Below are 22,377 nucleotides of genomic sequence, written 5' to 3' on the forward strand. Positions count from 1 at the left end.
AAGTGAACTTCTGGATCTTTTAATCGGTAGACAGTGATTTTAATCAGTAGACATTGTTCAGAAGTGAATTTCTGTATCTTTCAATCGGTAGACAGTGTTCAGAAGTGAATTTCTGTATCTTTCAATCGGTAGACAGTGATTTTAATCAGTAGACAGTGATTTTAATCAGTAGACAGTGTTCAGAAGTGAATTTCTGTATCTTTCAATCAGTAGACAGTGATTTTAATCAGTAGACAGTGTTCAGAAGTGAATTTCTGTATCTTTTAATCAGTAGACAGTGATTTTAATCAGTAGACATTGTTCAGAAGTGAATTTCTGTATCTTTTAATCAGTAGACAGTGATTTTAATCAGTAGACATTGCTCAGAAGTGAACTTCTGGATCTTTTAATCAGTAGACAGTGATTTTAATCAGTAGACATTGTTCAGAAGTGAATTTCTGTATCTTTTAATCGGTAGACAGTGATTTTAATCAGTAGACATTGTTCAGAAGTGAACTTCTGGATCTTTTAATCGGTAGACAGTGATTTTAATCAGTAGACATTGTTCAGAAGTGAATTTCTGTATCTTTCAATCGGTAGACAGTGTTTAGAAGTGAATTTCTGTATCTTTCAATCGGTAGACAGTGATTTTAATCAGTAGACAGTGATTTTAATCAGTAGACAGTGTTCAGAAGTGAATTTCTGTATCTTTCAATCAGTAGACAGTGATTTTAATCAGTAGACATTGTTCAGAAGTGAACTTCTGGATCTTTTAATCGGTAGACAGTGATTTTAATCAGTAGACATTGTTCAGAAGTGAATTTCTGTATCTTTCAATCAGTAGACAGTGATTTAAATCAGTAGACAGTGTTCAGAAGTGAACTTCTGGATCTTTTAATCGGTAGACAGTGATTTTAATCAGTAGACATTGTTCAGAAGTGAATTTCTGTATCTTTCAATCAGTAGACAGTGATTTTAATCAGTAGACAGTGTTCAGAAGTGAATTTCTGTATCTTTCAATCAGTAGACAGTGATTTTAATCAGTAGACAGTGTTCAGAAGTGAATTTCTGTATCTTTCAATCGGTAGACAGTGATTTTAATCAGTAGACAGTGATTTTAATCAGTAGACATTGTTCAGAAGTGAATTTCTGTATCTTTCAATCAGTAGACAGTGATTTTAATCAGTAGACATTGTTCAGAAGTGAATTTCTGTATCTTTCAATCAGTAGACAGTGATTTTAATCAGTAGACATTGTTCAGAAGTGAATTTCTGTATCTTTCAATCAGTAGACAGTGATTTTAATCAGTAGACAGTGATTTTAATCAGTAGACATTGTTCAGAAGTGAATTTCTGTATCTTTCAATCAGTAGACAGTGATTTTAATCAGTAGACAGTGATTTTAATCAGTAGACATTGTTCAGAAGTGAATTTCTGTATCTTTCAATCAGTAGACAGTGATTTTAATCAGTAGACATTGTTCAGAAGTGAATTTCTGTATCTTTCAATCAGTAGACAGTGATTTTAATCAGTAGACATTGTTCAGAAGTGAATTTCTGTATCTTTCAATCGGTAGACAGTGATTTTAATCAGTAGACATTGTTCAGAAGTGAACTTCTGGATCTTTTAATCGGTAGACAGTGATTTTAATCAGTAGACATTGTTCAGAAGTGAACTTCTGGATCTTTTAATCGGTAGACCTACACAATTAAAAAGACACCTTGGGATCTTTAACCTGCACCAACTAATGTTAGTAAACAGGTCCCCAGCTTAAATCTCTACCAAAGAAAAAAGATAAAAATTATTCATGAAAATTTATTGACCCATTAATTAATGCTTAATTTCCATATCTCTTCTGTATTGAAATAGAGAGGTATAAGAAATCTTACAGTGCCAACCTAACATATCCACCCAACAACTCTATAGTAACGAAACATATTGGGAGAGAGAAGAGAAAGAGGACGACTTGAATACCATGTGGTATGTACCTTATGTCTCTGCAAAGTACATGCATGAGATGAGTGAAATACAACAAAGGACAGAGAAGAGAATGAGGAAGACATCAACGATGTCGAACTTTCTACCTGCTGCTCTGTTGCCAAATTTGTCTGCACTAGAAGCACCCGCACCCTACAGGAGCAGCCAGGGAGGTTATGTTTTTTTCCCTTATACAAACGTGTAATTCAAATTTACTTCTCACTGTGTAATGCAAAACACCTCGCTGCACTAAAAACGTGGGGACAGGAATACTGTACTGTAAAGGGTGGGGAATTGTAATACTCTCTCCCAACTTGAGGTGGAGCTCCATGATACACATTTAGACAGACAATTTGCGTCGTCCCCGGCCTTCCCTCTCCCAAGACCACCGGCAAAGATAAAAACACCCCTAGGCACTAAATGGGACGTGCTATGTCGCAAATCTGGATGTAATCAAGCCAGAACTGTAGGGGGAGTAGCTTGGAAAACACACACACCGGTCCGTGAATTATAGTAAGGATACCTGCAGGCAGCTCGAAGGCTGTTGTGCAGGATTGTCCTATTGGCATGATTACAGCCAGTAATTTACCATTTTAAAAAGGTGCTTTTTCCATTTGCAAAAAAACCTCAATTCTATTTTGTGTTATCGGTGGAAAAATAAGCATTAAAAAGAAATCCCTCCAATCTCTGCTCCTCAAATCTTCGGAGCTCCCCTCGACAGTGCATTTTGCCTCGGTGTGATACAGAAATGCAAGGAATAATAAATTGAAAATATTATTGTAAATGTCAGATGGAAAAATGTAGAAGGCAGAGCCGTGGGATGTGGCACCGTTAAATTAATCGTGATTACGATGTCCATGTGTTACATAAAGCAAAGGGCATATCTGCAAAGGACGCAAGCAGACTTAATGTGCATCCCCAAACCTGTACCTGCAAATATGACGCATACCGAAATTTTGCCCTCACTTTCTGGGGGGGCCATATACATGGGCCATATACATGGCCATATACATGTGAGCCATATACATGGGTATATGCAGTAAATACTTATAGTATCATACATGTTGGTTATTGTCAATCTACATGTGGCTTTCTCATCAACTCATTCTACCTGGTTCCACTCGGCCAGTTAGAGCAATATAAACAAACATGCCTTCTGAGTCCTAGTTGAACTTTGCTCGGGTCGAAACACCAGCCTTTCATCGTCGTTTTCTTTGATAAAATTTCCAATTGGTTGTCATTTACATATTTTTGCTATCGTGAGATTATGCATATTTTAAAGATTGGGGTCAGGAGTGTAGATGTGGAGGACAGCTCAAAAGGTTTAAAAATATATATATTTATATTTTTTTGTAGGAAGCTCACTTATTACACAGCTGTGAGTGAGGGGAAAGAAGTTTGGGGACATTAAGGAATGGCTTGAAAGTTGCAAAACCAAGCTTTTGAAGCAAAATTTTCAAGGAAGCATTTGTCTCATCTCCTATTATGCTATTACACTGCATTTTGAGAGGGAGTGATCAGTGCGAGAGCACACATAAAATACTGATTTTGGTAGTCTCTACCATGCCTTGAAAGAGTTTCTCACAAAGGAAATATATTGGATCCCAGCTTTCATTGGAAAATTAATGCACTTTAAGAGTTGTTGAATAGATATTGGTTTACCAGTGTTGTCCGCCTCCTTGCTGCAGGAAAAAACGAGAACGGCACTCTTCGACGTCGCAATTTGGTCTGATATGCCCCCGCCCACATTATTCCATAATTGTTCATACTTGTAACAAGTTTGATTTAAATACCTTCAGCTGTTTCCAAGTACAGAATCACATTTTCACCTTATATGACCTCTGACCTTTGATGCCGAAATCTAATCGGTTCATCTTTTTGTCATAATATATACTGATACCAAGTTTGGTCAAAATCCCATCACTGGTTCACAGGTTAGCACAGTAACATAATTTTTTACCTCACAGGACCATTGACATTTGACCTCTTGACCCCATAATCTAAACAGTTTATCTTTACATCATTATACATACTTGTACCACGTTTGACTTGGTTCCCTTCAGCCATTCTTAACTTGTAGCGATAAAAAAACCTATTACAGACTCTGACCTTTGACTTCTTGGCCCCAAAATCAAATTGTTTCATCTTTGCATCATAATATCATCATAATTCATAATTCGGCATCATCATAATTCGGCAAAAAGGGTTGGCGTCAGGAAGGGCATCCGGCCGTAAAACATTGCTTCAAAAAGGGGACCGAAAAACAACAACAACCACGGTCCCCGAAAAAGGCCAACCCCCGCTTGCGGGGAAAAATGGCCTCTAAAAGGTGGTTTTGCATCATAATACATACATGTACCAACTTTGGTCAAAATCCCATCAATGGTTCACAAATTAGCTCGCTCTAGCAGGGAAAATGGCCTTAAAATGCATGTTCTTGTTGTTGGTTCACAAATTTATCGGTGGTAACAGGATTTTTACCTAACATGACCTTTTACCTCGTGACCTTAACATCGAATCGGTTCATCTATACAGCATTATACATACCTGTATCAAGTTTGGCTTAGAACCTTTCAGCCGTTCTCAAGGACAGCCAGACGGACAACCCGAAAACATAATGCCACCGGCGACTTTGTCGGCAGAGGTATAAAAATAGAAATTGGTAGAAATAGCCTCCCTTCATGCCTCTTTGCAACCTGACTTGGAACAAAGACAGAATACCTGCAGTATGAATGGGATAGGCAGGTCTACGTCACCACCTTGTTCAATTATAGGTGACAAAATGTATGTCAGGAAAACGAAAAAGCAAAAAAATAAGTAAGAAAGAAAAGAAAGAAAAGTAAGAAAGAAGTAAAAATCATGTAAGAAAGAGTCAACCTATATGATAAATTATTATGTTGCAATGGTGGAGTACCAATGGGGATTTGAATATGCAACAAAAAATGATATCTGTGAATGTTTTGAGGATACTTTATTGCCATGTTGTTGTTTTTTCTTTTTCTCTTTCTCACGCTCTCCTTAGGCTACACATTTAGAAATCCTACCAAGTCTCCCAAGTACTCGTAGCACCCATAACACTGCATTACCCAGTTCTCATATGCACCGACTTCCACTCGGGCCAATGAATAGGTCTGAAGAACCTGTTGCAGTTGTGGACCGAGATGGGGCCAAGGAAGTGCATCGTTTACAAGGGCTGTTATGTGGTGCTTCAAGGAAGATAGAGGGGCTGATGTCTGAGCAAATGAGGCTCATCAATGCTGGAAATCGCCTGCGGGCCCACCTGGCACAGCACGGCATTATGGGTATGACATTAACAAAGGAAGATATTAAAGCGCGGCGTTACGCGCGCTGCTTGTGAGCAAGGAGGAAGCGGACAAGCGGTAACATATAAACGTCTTTATTGTAAGACTACACTGTAACACTGTACTGTCCCGGGCTGGGCGCCCGGTGTATATCATGAGGCCACGCCTACCCCTGGTGCGTGGCCACCGCCCACTTGGTGCGCGGAATGATGTCACCACGCCAGTGGGCTTTTGTGTCCGCCACACGCGCCCCCCCAGAATTCCCGCGCACCTGGAGGGCCAGTTTGCGGGGCAGACGAATGACCCGGCCGAAGCGCCCCCTGGCGATCGGCGGCGTCCGGGGTGCAGGGATGCCAGGTGGGATGCCCCTGGCTGCCCCTGGGATGGGTGCAGGACCGGGGGGCGGCGTGGCGGCGGGGCTGGGCGGTGCCGGGGGTCCGCCCGCAGGAGGGCGGCCCCGACGTGGGGGTCGGGCCACTGGCGGTGGATGGTCCACATCGAGGTGGGCCGGCTTGAGGCGGTCTACCGAAACGCGGTCAGGAGTACCGCCGATGTCCAGGGTGAAGTGCTTCGCCCCGGTCTCCAGCACGCGGAAAGGCCCGTCGTACGGGGGCCGCAGTGGTGTCCGATGGGCATCGTGGCGGACGAAGACGTACTCCGCCGTGCGAAGCTCCGGGGCGACGTGCGTCGGTGGGTGCCCGTGGCATGCCGTTGGCACCGGGGCGAACCTCTGGGCGGTCTCTTGTAGAGCGGAGCGCTGCTGTGCCGCGGACCATGGTGCCGTGGAGTCGGGGAGGAACTCGCCCGGCACCCGCAGCGGTTGCCCGAAGACCAATTCCGCCGCGGATGCGCGCAGGTCCTCCTTGGGCGCCGTCCGGAGGCCCAGCAGGACCCAGGGGAGCCTGTCGACCCAGCCGCCGTCGCGGAGGGTGGCCCGGAGCGCGGCCTTCAATGAGCGGTGAAATCGCTCACACAGGCCGTTAGCCTGGGGATGGTAGGCCGTGGTTCGGTGCAGCCGGACCCCGAGCCCCTGCGCAACCGCCCCCCAGAGCTCAGAGGTGAACTGGGGGCCGCGGTCGGATGAGATGTCTGAGGGGGCGCCGAACCGGGCGACCCAGGTGGCGATGAAAGCCTGCGCGACATCGGCCGCCGTTGTCGACGCCAAGGGCACGGCCTCCGGCCACCGGGTGGTGCGGTCCACCATGGTGAGGACGTAGGTGAAACCCCGCGAGGGGGGCAGAGGTCCCACCAGGTCCACGTGGACGTGGTCAAACCGGCGTTCCGGCACCGTGAACGGGGCCAACGGGGCCTGGGTGTGCCGGTGCACCTTGGCGCGCTGGCACGCGAGGCACGTCCTGGCCCAGCCGCGGACGGCCTTCCGGAGGCCATGCCAGACGAACTTGTCGGCGATCAGCCTTTGGGAGGCCCTCGCGCCCGGGTGGGACAGGCCGTGGATGGCGTCAAACACCTGGCGCTGCCAGCCCGCGGGCACGATGGGGCGAGGGCGCCCGAGGGAGACGTCGCACAAGAGGGCCGCGCCCGCGCCGTCAAACGGCACCTCGGTGATGCGGAGGCCCGTGACGGCGGTCCGCAAGGCCTGGACGTCGGGGTCAGCGGCCTGGTCCGCTGCCATCCGGGCATAGTCGATGCCGAGGTGGACTGCGTGGGCGACGGCCCGGGAAAGGCAATCCGCCACCGGGTTGTCCTTCCCCGCGACGTGCTGGATGTCCGTCGTGTACTCGGACACGGCCGAGAGGTGACGCTGCTGCCGGGCCGACCACGGCTCGGTGACTTTGCCCATCGCAAAGATCAGCGGCTTGTGGTCGACGAAGGCAGTGAACGCCCGGCCCTCGAGCAGATGGCGGAAGTGCCTGACCGCCAAGTGAAGTCCGAGCAACTCGCGGTCGAAGGTACTGTAATGGCGTTCGGGCGGGCGAAGCTGCCGGCTAAAGAACGCCAGCGGTTGCCAAGCTCCACGCACCCATTGCTCATGCACTGCGCCCACCGCGTAGTCCGAGGCATCGGTGGTGAGGGCGATCGGTGCATCGGGCGCCGGGTGCGCGAGCATGGTGGCGTTAGCCAAGGCGAGCTTCGCGCCCGTGAACGCCGTGTCCATCTGCTCGGTCCAGGTAACGTCGCCTTTGCCCGGCTTACCTCGGAGAGCTTCGTGCAGGGGGCGCAGGAGCTGGGCGATACGGGGCAGGAACCGATGGTAAAAGTTCACCATGCCCAGGAACTCCTGCAGCCCTCTGATCGTGCGGGGGCGCGGAAACCCCTTCACCGCCTCCACCTTGGCCGGTAGGGGGACGGCTCCGTGCCTGGTGACACGGTGCCCCAGAAAATCGATTGTGGCGGCGCCGAACCGGCACTTTGCGGGGTTCACAATTAGGCCATGCTGGCCCAGGCGTTCGAAGAGCGTGCGGAGGTGGCGTAGGTGCTCTTCGCGGGACGCGCTGGCGACGAGGATATCGTCCAGGTAAACGTAGACAAAATCCAAGTCGCGCAGGACGCTGTCCATCAGTCGCTGGAACGCCTGAGCCGCATTCTTCAGACCGAAGGGCATGCGCAAGAACTCGAAGAGTCCGAATGGCGTGATGACCGCCGTCTTCGGGACGTCCTCCGGCCTGACGGGGACCTGATGGTAGCCGCGTATGAGGTCCACCTTCGAGAAGAAGGACCTGCCCGCCAAACGGGCGGAAAAGTCCTGAATGTGGGGGACGGGGTAGCGGTCGGGAGTCGTGGCGTCATTGAGACGGCGATAGTCCCCGCACGGTCGCCATCCCCCGCCGGGCTTCGGCACGATGTGCAGCGGCGACGCCCAAGCGCTCTCTGAGCGCCGAACGATGCCGAGTCGCTCCAGGGTAGCGAACTCCGCTTTTGCCACCGCCAGCTTCGTCGGCTCGAGGCGGCGTGCCCGGGCGTAGACCGGTGGCCCGACGGTGGGGATGTGATGGGCCACCCCGTGCTTGACGGCCCCCGCCGAGAAGGTGGGCCGCGTGAGGGCCGGGAAGCCGGCGAGGAGGCGGGTGAATGCGTCCGCTGCCGGAAGCGTACAGACCAACGTGGCCGGAACCGAATCGTTCGGCAAGCCGCTTGGCAAGCCGCTCGTTGAGCTGGGCAACGCACAAGCGAGCGAGCTGAACGTCTCGGCCTGGACAAGCCGTCTGCGCTTGACGTCGACCAGGAGCCCATTAGCGCACAGGAAGTCCGCGCCAAGCAGTGCCATGGGCACGTCGGCGGTGACGAACGTCCATCGGAAAACCTGCCCTCCAAACCGCAGAGAGAGGCAGCGTTTTCCGTACGTACGGATGGGCGTCCCGTTCGCGGCAAGCAGCGCGGGGCCCCCACCCGCGGCGTGCTTGTCTGACGTGCCGGCGGGAATGACACTCACCTGCGCTCCCGTGTCGCACAGGTAACGGCGCCTGGAGAAGGTGTCCGTTATGAACAGCAGGCTGTTCGAATGGCCGGCGCTCATCGCCACTATTGAGCGCCGGCCCGGGCGTTTCCCGACCCGTTGAAGGAGCACGGCGGATGACACCGCCGAGCTTCGTGGCCGAACTTGGCGTGGAACCAGCACCAGGAGGTGGAGCTGGAGGAGCGCGGCTGGCTCCGCCAGGCCGGTGGAGTTGGCGGGTTTCCCCGCGGTGGCGGTTTTCGCCGCGGCGGTGGGCGGGGCGTGGCGGCGTTCACGAGGTGCGTATCAGCATGCTGCTGAACATCAGCGTGCTGTAGAAGCTGATGCTGTGGAACATGCTGCTGAACATCAGCGTCGAGGGCCGTGACGGCCACGCCGACGCTCGCCCGCATGTCCGAAGCGGCGAAGTACCTGTCCGCCTCGGCCGCCAATGCTCGGGGTTCCGTTAGCTCGGTCCCGGCCAACGCGAGGCGGACCTGCGCTGGAAGTTGGCGCCGGAAAAGCGCCCGGAATAGCGAACCGGGGGCTTCGTCGCCCAACAGTGACAGCATATGGTCCATTCGGACCGACGGGCGCGTCTCACCGAGCTCGGGGAGATCCAGGAGGCGGTCGGCCCGTGCGTCGTCCGTAAGGCCGAACGTGGCTAGGAGTAGCCGCTTGAGTGCCTCGTACTTGTGGCCGTTCGGTGGGTGGCGAAGGACGGACACAACTCGAGCGGCCGTGCCGGGCCCGAGGGAGGCGACGACGTGGCAATAGCGCGTGTCATCGCCGGTGAGGCGCCGAAGCTGAAATTGGGCTTCGGCCTGGACGAACCAGACTTCGGCCTGAGCCTCCCAAAATTCCGGAAGTTTGACGAAGTCGGCCATGGCGATGGCGTCGCGTGTGGAAGGATCGCTCCAGCAGATCCAACGTCGAGGGTCACCAGTAAAGCGCGGCGTTACGCGCGCTGCTTGTGAGCAAGGAGGAAGCGGACAAGCGGTAACATATAAACGTCTTTATTGTAAGACTACACTGTAACACTGTACTGTCCCGGGCTGGGCGCCCGGTGTATATCATGAGGCCACGCCTACCCCTGGTGCGTGGCCACCGCCCACTTGGTGCGCGGAATGATGTCACCACGCCAGTGGGCTTTTGTGTCCGCCACAATATGATGTTTCAGTATCATTCTGCGACAGGCCTGCAAACTGTGCATTTTGTGCATAAAACTTTGCTAATGTAGAGTTGTACGTCATCCATGAAAATTGAAGACCGCAAAATTGTCCTGAATTCAAAATATTGTGTCATGTTCGAGTGCCCCTTTTTTTGGTTTCACGTTTCCTTTCTTTTCTTTTTTTTTTTTTTTTTTTTTTTTTTTTTTGTATACAAGATCGAGGGTCGTGAAAGAGCGAACATTAATCACACAGAAAGACAAACCGACACATAAAACATATAACATAGGGAGCGGTAGACAAGATGGGGAGAGAGGGGGAAGGACACAAACACAACATTTGAGAGCAGGGACCGAGAGACATGGAGACATCGAGAGATCTGAGAGAGGGCGAGGGCTTTGGGGGGGGGGGGCGTGGGAAGGGGGCAGTGGGAGAGGTATAAAACATATGGACACTGCCAGGACTTCCAGGAAAGAAGTTGGAATTTCAAACAAGGTGGATCTGGGGTGAATTAGCGGGGGTAGAAAAGATCAAGGTTTTGGATGGGGGAAGATAAGAGATGGTGGTGAACAGCTGTTTTAAAGACCTGGAGGGAGGAGTGGGATTGAAGGGAGTGAGGGAGTTTGTTCCAGAGGCGGGAGAAAAGAGGAATGAAAGAGTGAAGGTGAGCGGAGAGCCGAGATTTCGGCAGTTTAACCATCAGAGGGTTGCTGGCAGATCTTGTGCGACCTGTAGGAATATTTGGGGAACAGAGCACAGAGAGAGCTGGGGGTGCAAGGCCGGAGAGGAGTCGGTAGAAGACAGAAAGACCACCTACCTGCCTGCGGTGAGTGAGTGAAAGGCCCTCAGAGATAGCTTCATCGCGGGAGATTCCAATAATTCTGAAAGCTTTGGTTTCAACAGCGTGAAGCCGAGCTAGGTGTGAGGCAGGAGCACCGGCCCATAGGGGAGAACAGTATTCCATTGAGCTGCGGATGAAAGCCTTGTATGTGGTGAGGAGCTCAGGTGTGCCGAGGAAGGACTTCGCACGACGGAGGATGCCCAGTCGGCGACTGGCTTTGGAGGCCAGCTTGGAAATGTGGTTTTCCCAAGAAAGATCATGGCAGATAGTGAGACCCAAAATCTTGAGCGACAGAACTTCTTGGAGAGGATTGTTGAGAAAGTAGATGGGAGGGTTGTCCAGTCGATCTTTTCGGAGAGACATAGTAAGAGTGTGAGATTTGTCAGGATTGAAAGACATGTTCCACTTGTTTGACCAGTCTGTGATTTTGTCCAGGTCTTCAGAGAGTGAGGAGGCAGCAGACTGCCGATCTGAGGGAAGAGGAATGGAGCGGCAGAGAGTGGAGTCATCAGCAAAGAGATAGAGAGGATTTTCGAGAGAGTCAGAGAGATCATTGATGAAGACCAGAAAAAGCACGGGGCCCAGAACACTGCCTTGGGGAACTCCAGCCTGAACAGGAAGAGGAGATGAGAGAAACCCATTCAGGGCCACACGTTGACGACGACTAGAGAGGAAGTCCGCCAGCCATGCGTGGAGATTTCCATGGATACCAAAGGAGGAGAGTTTGGTCAGCAGAGCGGGGTGCCAGACCGTGTCGAAGGCACGTGATATGTCGAGGGAGACAGCTCTAATTTCCTGTTTGGCATTGAGGACCTCCATCCATTGTTGAGACAGCAGAAGCAGCATGTCCAGAGTAGAGTGACCTGGTCTGAAACCAAATTGATGATCAGAGATCAAGCCATTGGAGAAGAGGAAAGATTTCATATCAGAAGCAATGATGGATTCCATGACTTTGCTGATAATTGGGAGAAGGCTGATTGGTCTGTAGTTGCTAGGATCTGTTTTTGCACCTTTTTTGTGCAAAGCGGTGATGTTGGCTGATTTCCAAGCAGATGGCAGTTGACCTTGAGCAAAAGAGAGGGTGAAGAGAACAGAGAGAGGGTGAGATAGAGCAGCAGAGCAGGATTTTAGGACCCGTGGGCTGATGCCGTCGGGTCCAGTTGCAGAATCAGAGTCGAGGGTTGACAGAAACTTTTCCACCTTGTCAGGAGGAAAGGACACGGAGTCCAGGAGCAGCAGGGTACGACTGGGTATGGTGGGTACAGAGAGGGATGGGTTTGGGACACAAGATTTAGAGGCAAACACAGAGTTGAGGCATTCAGCTTTTTCACGTGCGGAGTCAGCTGTGTAGCCGTTTGAGGTAAGGGAGGGGATGGAGGGGGAACAAACACCAGAAACGGATTTGACCAGACGCCACCAGGATTTGGAAGAGGGAGACAGATAAGAGAGTTCGGTCTTGAGAACGGAGAGATATTGTTTCCTGGCTCTCCTGAGGGTGGACACACACTTGTTTCGGGCTTTGTGAAAGGAAATGAGATTTCCTTCCGTTGGATTTGCTTTCCAGGAGACGAAGGCAAGTTGTTTCTGGGCAACAGCCTCACCACAAGATTCCGTGTACCATGGACGGGAGGAGGGGTATGACAACTGAAGACGAGATGGGATAAATCTGTGCATGAGAGAGAGCAATTTACTTTGGAAGAATTCTCAGGATGAGTTGATGTCAGAGGTGGTAGAGATGGGAGACCAGTCCAGATGATTGATGGCTGCTTGAAGACCGTGCCAGTTGGCCTGAGTGAAATGCCAGACTCGTCGATGCTGAGCAGGCTCCCTGAGGATGGTCAGAGAGATGTCCACTTTAACAAGGACATGATCAGATGATCCGATCGGAGCAGAAGAAGAGCAGCAGACATTTTCAGGGAAGTTAGTCATAACCAAGTCCAGAAGAGAAGATGTTCCGTTGACTGAGATCCGGGTCGGGAAATTGACAGATTGTGTCAGTCCCAGTGAGTCGCAGAAGTCCTTTGCTGAGGAGCCATGGCTGGTGAGAGAGGTACCCACACCCAGCCAACTGGCATGATGACAGTTGAAATCACCACATATGAGGAAGAGAGAGTTGGGATGAGTAGATAGAAGTTGGTCCATATCATCAGACAGCGAGATGTAGATGGAGTCATCACTGTTTGGTGGACGGTACAACACACATATGAACAAGAGGTGGGAGCGAAGGGGAAGCCGTAGCCAGAGGTATTCCTGGGGGTGAGGTGGAGAGAGTGCAGTGCAGGGCGAGTGAGGAAGAGAGTTTTTGATAAAGATAGCAACCCCGCCTCCAGGACGAGGCTTTGGTGTCTAAATGCTAGGCACCTTGGTGTCTAAATGCAGATTACTCGTGAATCGATTTCAGTGAATTAAATTAACTTCCTGTTGTTGGCATCCTTGCCGTGCATGCCTACATACCTCCAAACTGGCAGTGAGTGTTTTCTAAAATAACATCAAAGTGAAAGGATTGCAGGTAATCGTAGAATCGATCAAATCCCAAAGCTGCTGAAATTACCCGCTACAATCGAAAGTTTTTGGAAAACTACAAATATTTAAGGGTAGGTGTCAAGGCCTCAAGGTGTTCAGTTACTAAACAGTTAGGTAGCACTTGCCAAGCTAGGCATTCCTTTTCAAAAGTTTCAAATGGAGTGCTTGCTTGATTGCTTAAGCCACTCGGCGAGTGCTCTACAACAAACTTGGTAACTGAACACACCCATGGCTTGCGGGGTATACCAGTGTGCGGATTATACGTGCCTGAAAATTTCCAAGAGCACTTGGCAGGTTATTTGTGTGAAAATACTGTATAGGTCAAAACTTTAAGAGGAATATTGGCAGCTCTGTGTGACACCAATAATTGTCCTTCTGCATTCGTGTTTTTTGTTATTTTTTATCCATCATAGTTAATGGTTTACATGCTAATTCCCTCTGTCAGACTCCGACGAGGATGAAAATGCAGAACCTGACTTCAGTATGCCATCTCAACAACTAATGCAGGTACATTCCTTGGTTCTTGAGCAGCTGTAATTATTGCTGCAATGTCCTGTTGCTAGCAGAACTTCTCAAGGTCGCACTTTGTAGGTGTAGCTAACATCAAACTCTATCCACCTGAATATTTTGCCTTGAACATTTCCTCTTCCTTCCCTCTTTCCCAGCCCACTTGTTCCAAACATGTCCCAAGTCCCCCTTCAGCTCTGCTCTCCTCCGATGGAGGTGGGAGTTCTTTGTGTGAAGTTTGGGGGCTGCTGGAGACTACAATCAGCTCTATCAATGGTTTGTCGAGTTTACTTTCTTTGGTCATACCACCTGTCGCTCTGAGGATAACTTTTAGGTGGATCCGAGGATGCAAAGCTGCACCTGCCTTTGGGACGTGTTACTTTGCTTTAATATTATGGAACAACCTTCCACCATTTTCTCTCAAATGTAATCCATTTTTGTTTCTTTACTTTCTGCAAAGCATTCTTTTCTTTTGCGTCAAAGGTCAGGGTCATCTCAGGTAAAAATGTGATACTTGAGAACAGCTGAAGGGATTTCAATAAAAATTGGCATGATTGTGGCCAGATTTTTGACCTCACTCATTACGCCAATTGGTCATAATTATTTAATAATGTGGGTGGAGGCATATTGGTTGACGTCGAAGTGTGCTGTTCTAGTTTTTCATGTCTGGTACCATGTTTGACAATCGGAGCTCACCATCTCACCAATTGTATAGCTATCTGGACTGAAATCTCCAAAAATTGGGCTTTTTATTAAGCATTGTATATATGGACCTACCTCAGAGATAGCGCTAGGGCTAGGCAGTGGCTCGAGATATGAATTGTGAGATAATTACTTTAATGTGATCCTATTAAGTTTCATCATGATTAGCCCTGGGATCTCAGAGGAGTAAGGTCACAAACGCGCTAGAAAATCCCACCCCTTCGCTTTGCTGAATATGGAAAAGGTGGGAGTATAGCTTCCTTAACACTAGAACCCCCGGAGCGGTCAATTTGACCGCAATCACATGTTTGATAGCTGAATATGAGTGTAATTTTTTTTGTTCACAGTTTTGATTTTCCTTGACTTTTCTTGATTCTGAGTGTTGAATATTCATACAAAATATTGACCTCCTGACCTCAACCACATTTGAGTTATAGGCTATTTTACCTAAAACCGCCACTGCGGTCAATTTGACCGCTAAGGAAATGTATTGCATAAAACACATGGGTTCAGCATTGATGAATTGTAATTTGAGATGTCATTATCAATACATGTTTCGATGAGATTTCATCTCTGTGTGCCGGATCTGCTAAGCAGGAAGTACATGTAAAATTTCCAAAATTTGCGTTCGTTCATTCATTTGATTTAGACAGTGTACTGTATTCACGCTATACAGTAAACATGTCACGACGGCCAGGGCTCAAGGACAAAGAGATTTTTGAGCTATTAGGTAGGTGGGTGAAGCTGGTAGTTATAGTGTTAAATAAATACCCTTATATACTTCATTAAAAGAATCGGTAATTTCTTAACACTAGCAGATTTCACTACAGAGTTTGATACTTATTTAGTCCACGAGATCCGATCCTTAAATCCAAAATCTTATTTCGATTATATACTTTAATTAGTCCATGAGAGTGGATCGTGTATCCAAGGCAAGGCTTTTTGACTAGGCTGAATCAAAATGGTGGCTAAGACCCCTGTGAGGTGAAGTTGGGCTTCCCAAGGATAAGCCTTTCATGTAGGTAAGCCATTAACTTATCTTCAAAAGGAGTTTTTTAATTTACCCAAATACCCAATTTTAATTAATGCACTACGTTGGATTTCCCTTAGTATGCATGCAAAGTTTCGGGCCGCTAGGTTTCAGGGTGTTGGAATTGTGGAGTAAACACACACACACATACACACACACACACACACACACACACACACACACACACACTGACTGACACACAATACACACACACTGACTGACACACAATGATATGTATTATATGTATAGATAGATAGATATGCAGAGATAATGTGAGGCACAAGGTAAAACTTGAACTTTATTGAGCAACCCCCAAATATTAACCAATATGGATAAAATTTGATGTGAATTTTTTAATTTGTACATGGGAGCAAAATGAGGGTGTGAAAGTGTTGAAAATCTTCAAAAATAATGACCACAATAGCTTGCAATCTGCAAGCATGTCCTACTGTTATATTCATCGGTGAGATATGTAATGTGATAAGATTTACAAATCTCAGTTGTTCATTTGGAGAACCTAGCAGCTGAAAAGTGGAAAGTTCTCATTCTCATTCAACTCTCATACTCTGTATTGAGTGAGGGAACCTCTTTTACACAAAGGGAGGCCATGTTAATCATTATTGGTATTTGTTCAATTGTGTTGTTAATCTTTCTTTGTTTAATATGACTATCTAACTTGCAGCTCCCTTGCCCAACCCTATTAAATATTTCATAAAAAGGGGAGCCAGATTCTTACTGGTTGCTTCTGCCACCAAAGGTCGACAGAGGTTATGTATTGTTACGTTTGTAGGGGGTAGACAATGATTACCTTGGTCCAGGTAGAATTGAATAGGTTGTGTGCTCTGACTGTCGTGAAGAAGAAGACACCTCGATGTATGATAAGTAGGAAATTTGTTTAGACCGGATGTCATGTTAGTGTATCTTTGTCCCCATGAGAGGGGTGGGGTTTGTTAATTAGCTAGGGATTATGGGTAAATTAATCCCCTGTATGTTATGGCCTCTGTTATTTTTTTCCTCTGTTCCTTATGACACGCAGCACACACAAATAGTAAGAAATCGTCCATTAACCACACTAAATAAAAACCAACCGGCAACAGGACATTGAGCACTACCGTGGATAACATCGACCTGGTGAGTACAGAGGCACAAAAGGTCCGTGAAGCCATGTCCCGAAGAGCAGTGATTGGTCCGGGATTTGATTGGCAAAAAGACTGCTAAGATGGGACTCGCTGATAGGAGCGGACACAGAGACGTCGTGAGATGACGTCAGAGCCTTGACTATAAAGGAACGCCCGGCCGACATTTTCCCCTCTTGCGCAAGGGAGATTCATCATGAACAGTCGTGTCCCGACATTTTGTCTCTTCTTCTCTCGCGTTCCTCGTGGCTTTCTCTCTTGTGTTGGGGTGCTACGGAGCGAGGGACATTCTTAAAGAACGAGGACATATAGGGTGTGCTCTAGAGCGAGGGACATTCATTGAGAGCGGCAGACATTTTTCTCTCTCGGGTTCTGGATCTGGTGGTGAATAGTCATGTGCCGACATTTTCTTCTTCTCATGCTTGATCTCATAGCGAACGGTCGCTTATTGCCTCTTGCATTGGAACATTGGCGCTGTGCAGTCGCATTTTGTCATCTTGTGTCAGGAAATTGATCGCGTGCAGTCGGCATTTTCGATCCCTAACTTTGGGTTTTCGATGATCATGAGGAAAGGCGGTCGCAGCTCGTGGACTCTGGTCCACTTGACCGTGGCTTCATGACAGCTGAGGGCCGTGCTGAGTGAACAAGAGGCAGAAGTGCTGGGTGGAGCAGAGACAAGTGGAAGGGTGCGCCCTGCTCATCGCGCGCTCGATGGCCAGAGGAGCGAACGGTGCATGGAGGCCTGGTTTTCCCACCCACGAGCTGCGCGGCAAAGTGTGCGGTTCCCACTAAGGCCTGAGACGTTTCCTGACGAGAATCAAGAGCAGCTTAGAGCAAAGTGCCCAAAAAAAAACACATTTATTTTCTGGTTATTTTTTCCCTTGTGTTGTAATTGAGTCTGAGTGGGGAAGTCCAGTTTAGGAATCATAGTTTTATCGTGCATTATTTTGTGACCGGCATTTTCTTTAATAAAGCCGGTATTTTTGTACATTTTAATTCCGTGTCGGTTTGAGTTGATTTATTTTGCAAGGTCGAAGAAGTCGGGTGGAAGCCGTCCAGGTAAGTTCGTCATCCTCCTTTCCCTCGCGTGTAACGAAGGCCCGCCATTGAATTGAATGCCTCGGAGTTAGAGCTCGTTTGGTCATCTGTGTCACCCTGCGGTGTTCACCACAGAGTAGTCACATGACAGTATTTACCCCTGTTTGTTTGTCTGTCTGTTTGTCTATGAGCAGAATATCTCAAAAGGTTATGGACGGATTTGGATGAAACTTGGTGGACAAGTTGGGTGTGTGATAAGAACAAGCTGATTAGATTTTGGTTCAGGTCCAGATCCAGATCCGGCCTATCAGTGGGATGCAAAATGTAAACTGTTCCGCTTGGCAGAGGCATGCGCTCTACCGAGTGCAATTCAAGTTCTTTCCCGTTTTGTAATGAATGTTAAATGTAACATGGCCTTTAATCTTAAAAGACAACTCTTTTCCCTGTAAATGTAAGTACCATGGCTTTTTATGTATTTACATTAAATGCAGCATTACATTCTGCAAACATAATACGCTTCAATATAAAGGTAATTCTACAGCTCGTTTTTTATTCTGGGTAATTCACTTATTTCAGGCTGGAATGCAACTTTGCACAAATATAAATCCCAGTTATTTGTTGAATGTGGATTTCCTGTGAGGAAATGATGACTTCATACTTAGAGGACACGCTCGGCTGGATTTGACTTTGACAGCCAGTCACTACGGCCAGGCAAAATGGGGGTGCAAGCAGAGGTAAACTTCTTACCTCCCCTTGCTTCCCGCTTATCTTTCTTTTGTTTGCCTTAATCAAAACTTGGCATTGGCTCGCACAGACCCGCTCGTTGAGCAAGCATGATGGTGCAAGGTGGCATGATTGTGACCAGCTTTTTGACCTCACTCATCACGCCCATCGGTCTGGCTCTAATCTTCTTTTGGCTGCACTATTTGTACTACGTTTGCCTATTCGACGAGTAAATATCGCGCCAGTTAACCAATCATTGTAAAATGTTGTAATAATTTTTTATTATTATAGCGAGCATTCATTTACAACACTTCACCGAGATGGTGGGCCATTTGGACAGCAGACAATGGTCCATCAAGTTTAATAAATGCATTTAAGTTCCTCAACTCATTATTGGCTCTCTGGAGCCCTTCGATGCAATTCCTCTTTCTTAATGATTCACTTCATTTGCAAAACTTTAAATTTCCTCTGTTAACAGTCAGGAGCAGGAGTATTCCAAATTGAACTGATGTATTTATCTCCTACAGTGGTCAGACTAATTTTTCCATACGTTTGGGAACAAGGTCTATCCTTATTAAATGATTACTATGGGCCGAATTTCCGAAAAGCGTTTAAGATTTAGACGCATGTAGAATCGCTAATCGTGCGATGATCACCCTTTCAAAGTTAATCGCAATCGCCGAAGAGTGATTATCTGATGCGGACTAACCCTAATCACAAGCATTTAAATAACAAATAAACTTTTATATGTCGGCGAGAACACGTTTAGAGTGCGATTTAAGGCCTTGTAACAAGCATTTGGCAAAATGGCTATAGTTATAACTGCAGTTGTACTCTCATATACTTCCTAGCAGTTTAAGTTAACTTTAGAATAACCATAGGTTACACTATTGTGGTTTATGCAATGCAGAAAGGATTGCTGCTGACTAAAGTGATTACAGTTCTAACTAGAACGGCACTCGGAAGAGCGCACTCCTCCACCAGACTGAACAGTTTATGTTTTGTATCCCACTTTGCCGGATCTGGATTCGGACCTGAACCAAAATCTAATCGATTTGTCCTTGTCACGCACCCAACCTCTCCATCTAGTTTCGTCCAAATCCGTCCACAACATTTTGAGATATCTTGCTGTATATCATTTTGGCCATATCACTCAATGGTGAAGAATCACTTAAAAATTTGTAGTAGCCGAATCCGGATCTCGAACTTCACCAAAATCGAATCATTTCGTCCTTGTCACATACGCTACATCTCTTCGAAATTTCGTCGAAATCCGTCCGCAACTTTTTGAGATATTTTGTTCACAAACAGACAGACAGGGGTGAAAACATAACCTCCTCCATCCACCTTCGGTGGCGGAGGTAACTGCAGTCGTCTGCGGAGAATGACTCCTTAATACTGGAGTTAAAACTATAGTTGGCTACAATTCCAATTGCAGTAGTCTGCAGAGAATAGCGATCGCAAAGGTACGTATAAGAATTGCACGGCTTATAACTGGTAGTTTTTCATGGGACGGTGAATATGGATGTGTTAGGAGTACTTGGATTAGCTCAAGAGGAGGATCAGAATAGGGGAGTTCACAGATGTGCATTGAGAATCTTTGAGGACAGATGCAATGAAGAAGTATGCCAATATTAAATCTGTCTGGAGTTACAGACCCTCAAATGAATCAGTTATTTGGCTGCTAAATCTAGTGCAAGATGACCTGGATCAACATGCGATGAGAAGCAATGCACTGGATCTCCTCCAACAATTGTCTGTGACGCTATGATTCCATGAAAGTGCATCATTTCATTTCGAGATATGGACGGAGTTTCACAGGCTAATCGGCTGTTTAGACGTGCACAACTAATCGGCTGTTTATCTCCCTTCATAAATTGCTGATTAGACGTGCGTTTTTCTGTGTGCGTACAACGATGTTTTTGTCAGCGTTTAAGGGTTAGGCGTGTGTTCGCAAGATAGTCGCAAAACGCCTTTCATAAATTTGGCCCTAAATGTTGTATTTATGCTTATAACAAGTATAGTTTTCAGTGTGTTATGGGCACTTGATTTTATGAGGTACTAGCAGAAGCACCCGGCATTGCCGGGAGGGGGAGGGTGGATGAGGGATTGGGGGGGGGGGAGGGAAGGGGGTGAGGAGGAAGGAGGTTCATATATATGCTGGTGGGTGAATGTGGCGTTCATCACGTTTCTGAGTTAAGTGTGATGCCGATCAGGAAGAAGAAGAAGCTGCCATACTACCAACTTCGTACACTTCCGGAATAATTTGATTTATTTGTATTCAAATGTCTGGTGATTGTTGTAAACCGCACCTTTCCTATGTCATCTCCAGGCGCTGCATATCGCCATTACCGGGCACCGAAGGGGGCTCGGCAATGACGCACGCTGAAAGGGAGTACTCCGTTTTCACTCTGGTTGTTTGTTTGTTGTACACCGCACCTTTCCTATGCCATCTCCAGGCGCTGCATATCGTCATTGCCGGGCATTGTAGGGGGCTCGGCAATGACGCACGCTGAAAGGGAGTACTCAGTTTTTGTCCCCCGTCGCACCGCGGAGCAAAAGGGGGACTATGGTTTTCCCCTCCGTCCGTGTGTGCGTCCATCCGTCCGTCCGTGCGGACGTGCATGTATGCGTAAGCGAAGGACCGAATCCTAATTTGGTGTGTAGGTGCAACCCACATCAAAATCCAAGATGGCCGCCGCCATGTCTGTCTGACGCCATGTATGTCTGAACCTTGTGAGCGGAATATCTTGAAAAATAAGCGAAGTACCAACTTCTAATCTGGTGTGTGGGTGTATCTAGGCATAAGGAAGAAAGCTATTGAAAATTGGGTCGCCACGTCAAAATCCAAGATGGCCGCCGCCATGTATGTCTGAACCTTGTGAGCGGAATATCTTGAAAAATAAACGAACGACTAACTTCTAATCTGGTGTGTGGGTGTATATACGCATAAGGGAGAACGCTATTGAAAATTGGGTCACCACGTCAAAATCCAAGATGGCCGCCTTGTGTCTTCCACTTTGTCAACTCACATCACTTCACCGACGGGGGACCTAGGCGTAACGCTTGTCACTCTGGTTGTTTGTTTGTTTGTTTGTTTTCTTGCTTTCTTGTTTGTTCGGGCTATATCTCAGCCATCCTTTGAGCTAGGAAGCTGAAATTTCGGCACAATAGTGAGCAGGTCCTTTCTCAAAAACGTTATTTTTTGTTGTTTGATTAATCAATTAATTGAGGAGTTATTTATTTATTAGCGATTAATTACTTATTTAATTAATCAAATTTCCTTTCTCTTCTGACCATTAACTCAGGCACCTTTTGAGTTAGGAAGCTGATATTTGGACGTGCCCAAGACCAGGTGATTTGGCTGCAAAGGCTATTTTTGATTTATTAATTAATCAATTAATCGATTAATTATTTAATTATTCGATTAATGACTAAATATATATATATTTTTAATGTTGCAGATTCTGTTGAAATGGTGGTGGTTTATGTGTTCTATGACCGAATTAATTAATAATTTTATTTTTTAATGATTATTATTTATTTATTTTCATTATTAATCATTTATTTATTTTCTTTCTGATTTGGCCAATATCTCAGGCACCTTTTGAGCTAGGAAGCTAATATTTGGACAGGACAGTGACCACGTTTTGTGGCTATCAAGGATATTTTTGATTTATTGATTAATCATTTAATCGATTAATTTTATTTATTGATTAATCAATTAATTATTTATTTTTTATTAATGACTTATTTGATAAAATTTCTGAAAGATACATCTTCGGATGAAGCACTAGTGGTTTAGTTATGCTATTAGCCAATTGATTAAGAAAATATTTTGTGATAATCTTTTATTGATTTTAATTATACAATTAATCAATCAATTATTGTACACCTCTCCCTCCCAATGCAGTCTCTATGAGCTGCACTGCGGTATTGCCAGGCGCCCCTGCAATGCCGCGTTGTGGGATATTTAATTATTTGGCATGGGGGCGGCGGTGTACTTTGAATGTTTCTGTACTTGTTTTGTATTTATTTATGCGAATGTGTACTTGTA

At 47.0% G+C, this 22,377-nt stretch overlaps 1 protein-coding gene across 4 annotated transcripts in view; it reads left to right on the plus strand.

The window, feature by feature from the left end:
* The window catches only part of CCDC57 (coiled-coil domain containing 57), a 119,607-nt gene that overhangs the window by 92,279 nt on the left and 4,951 nt on the right, over positions 1-22,377 (plus strand). For all 4 annotated transcript variants that reach the window (XM_078776479.1, XM_078776483.1, XM_078776491.1 and 1 more), the window contains 3 exons: positions 4,978-5,257; positions 13,630-13,691; positions 13,850-13,967. In XM_078776479.1, the coding sequence (XP_078632605.1) occupies positions 4,978-5,257; positions 13,630-13,691; positions 13,850-13,967 (460 nt within the window). The remainder of the gene's footprint in view (positions 1-4,977; positions 5,258-13,629; positions 13,692-13,849; positions 13,968-22,377) is intronic.

Source organism: Myxine glutinosa, chromosome 1 (genome assembly GCF_964187855.1).
Source record: "Myxine glutinosa chromosome 1, kmMyxGlut1.1, whole genome shotgun sequence".
NCBI classification, from domain to species: Eukaryota; Metazoa; Chordata; class Myxini; order Myxiniformes; family Myxinidae; genus Myxine; species Myxine glutinosa.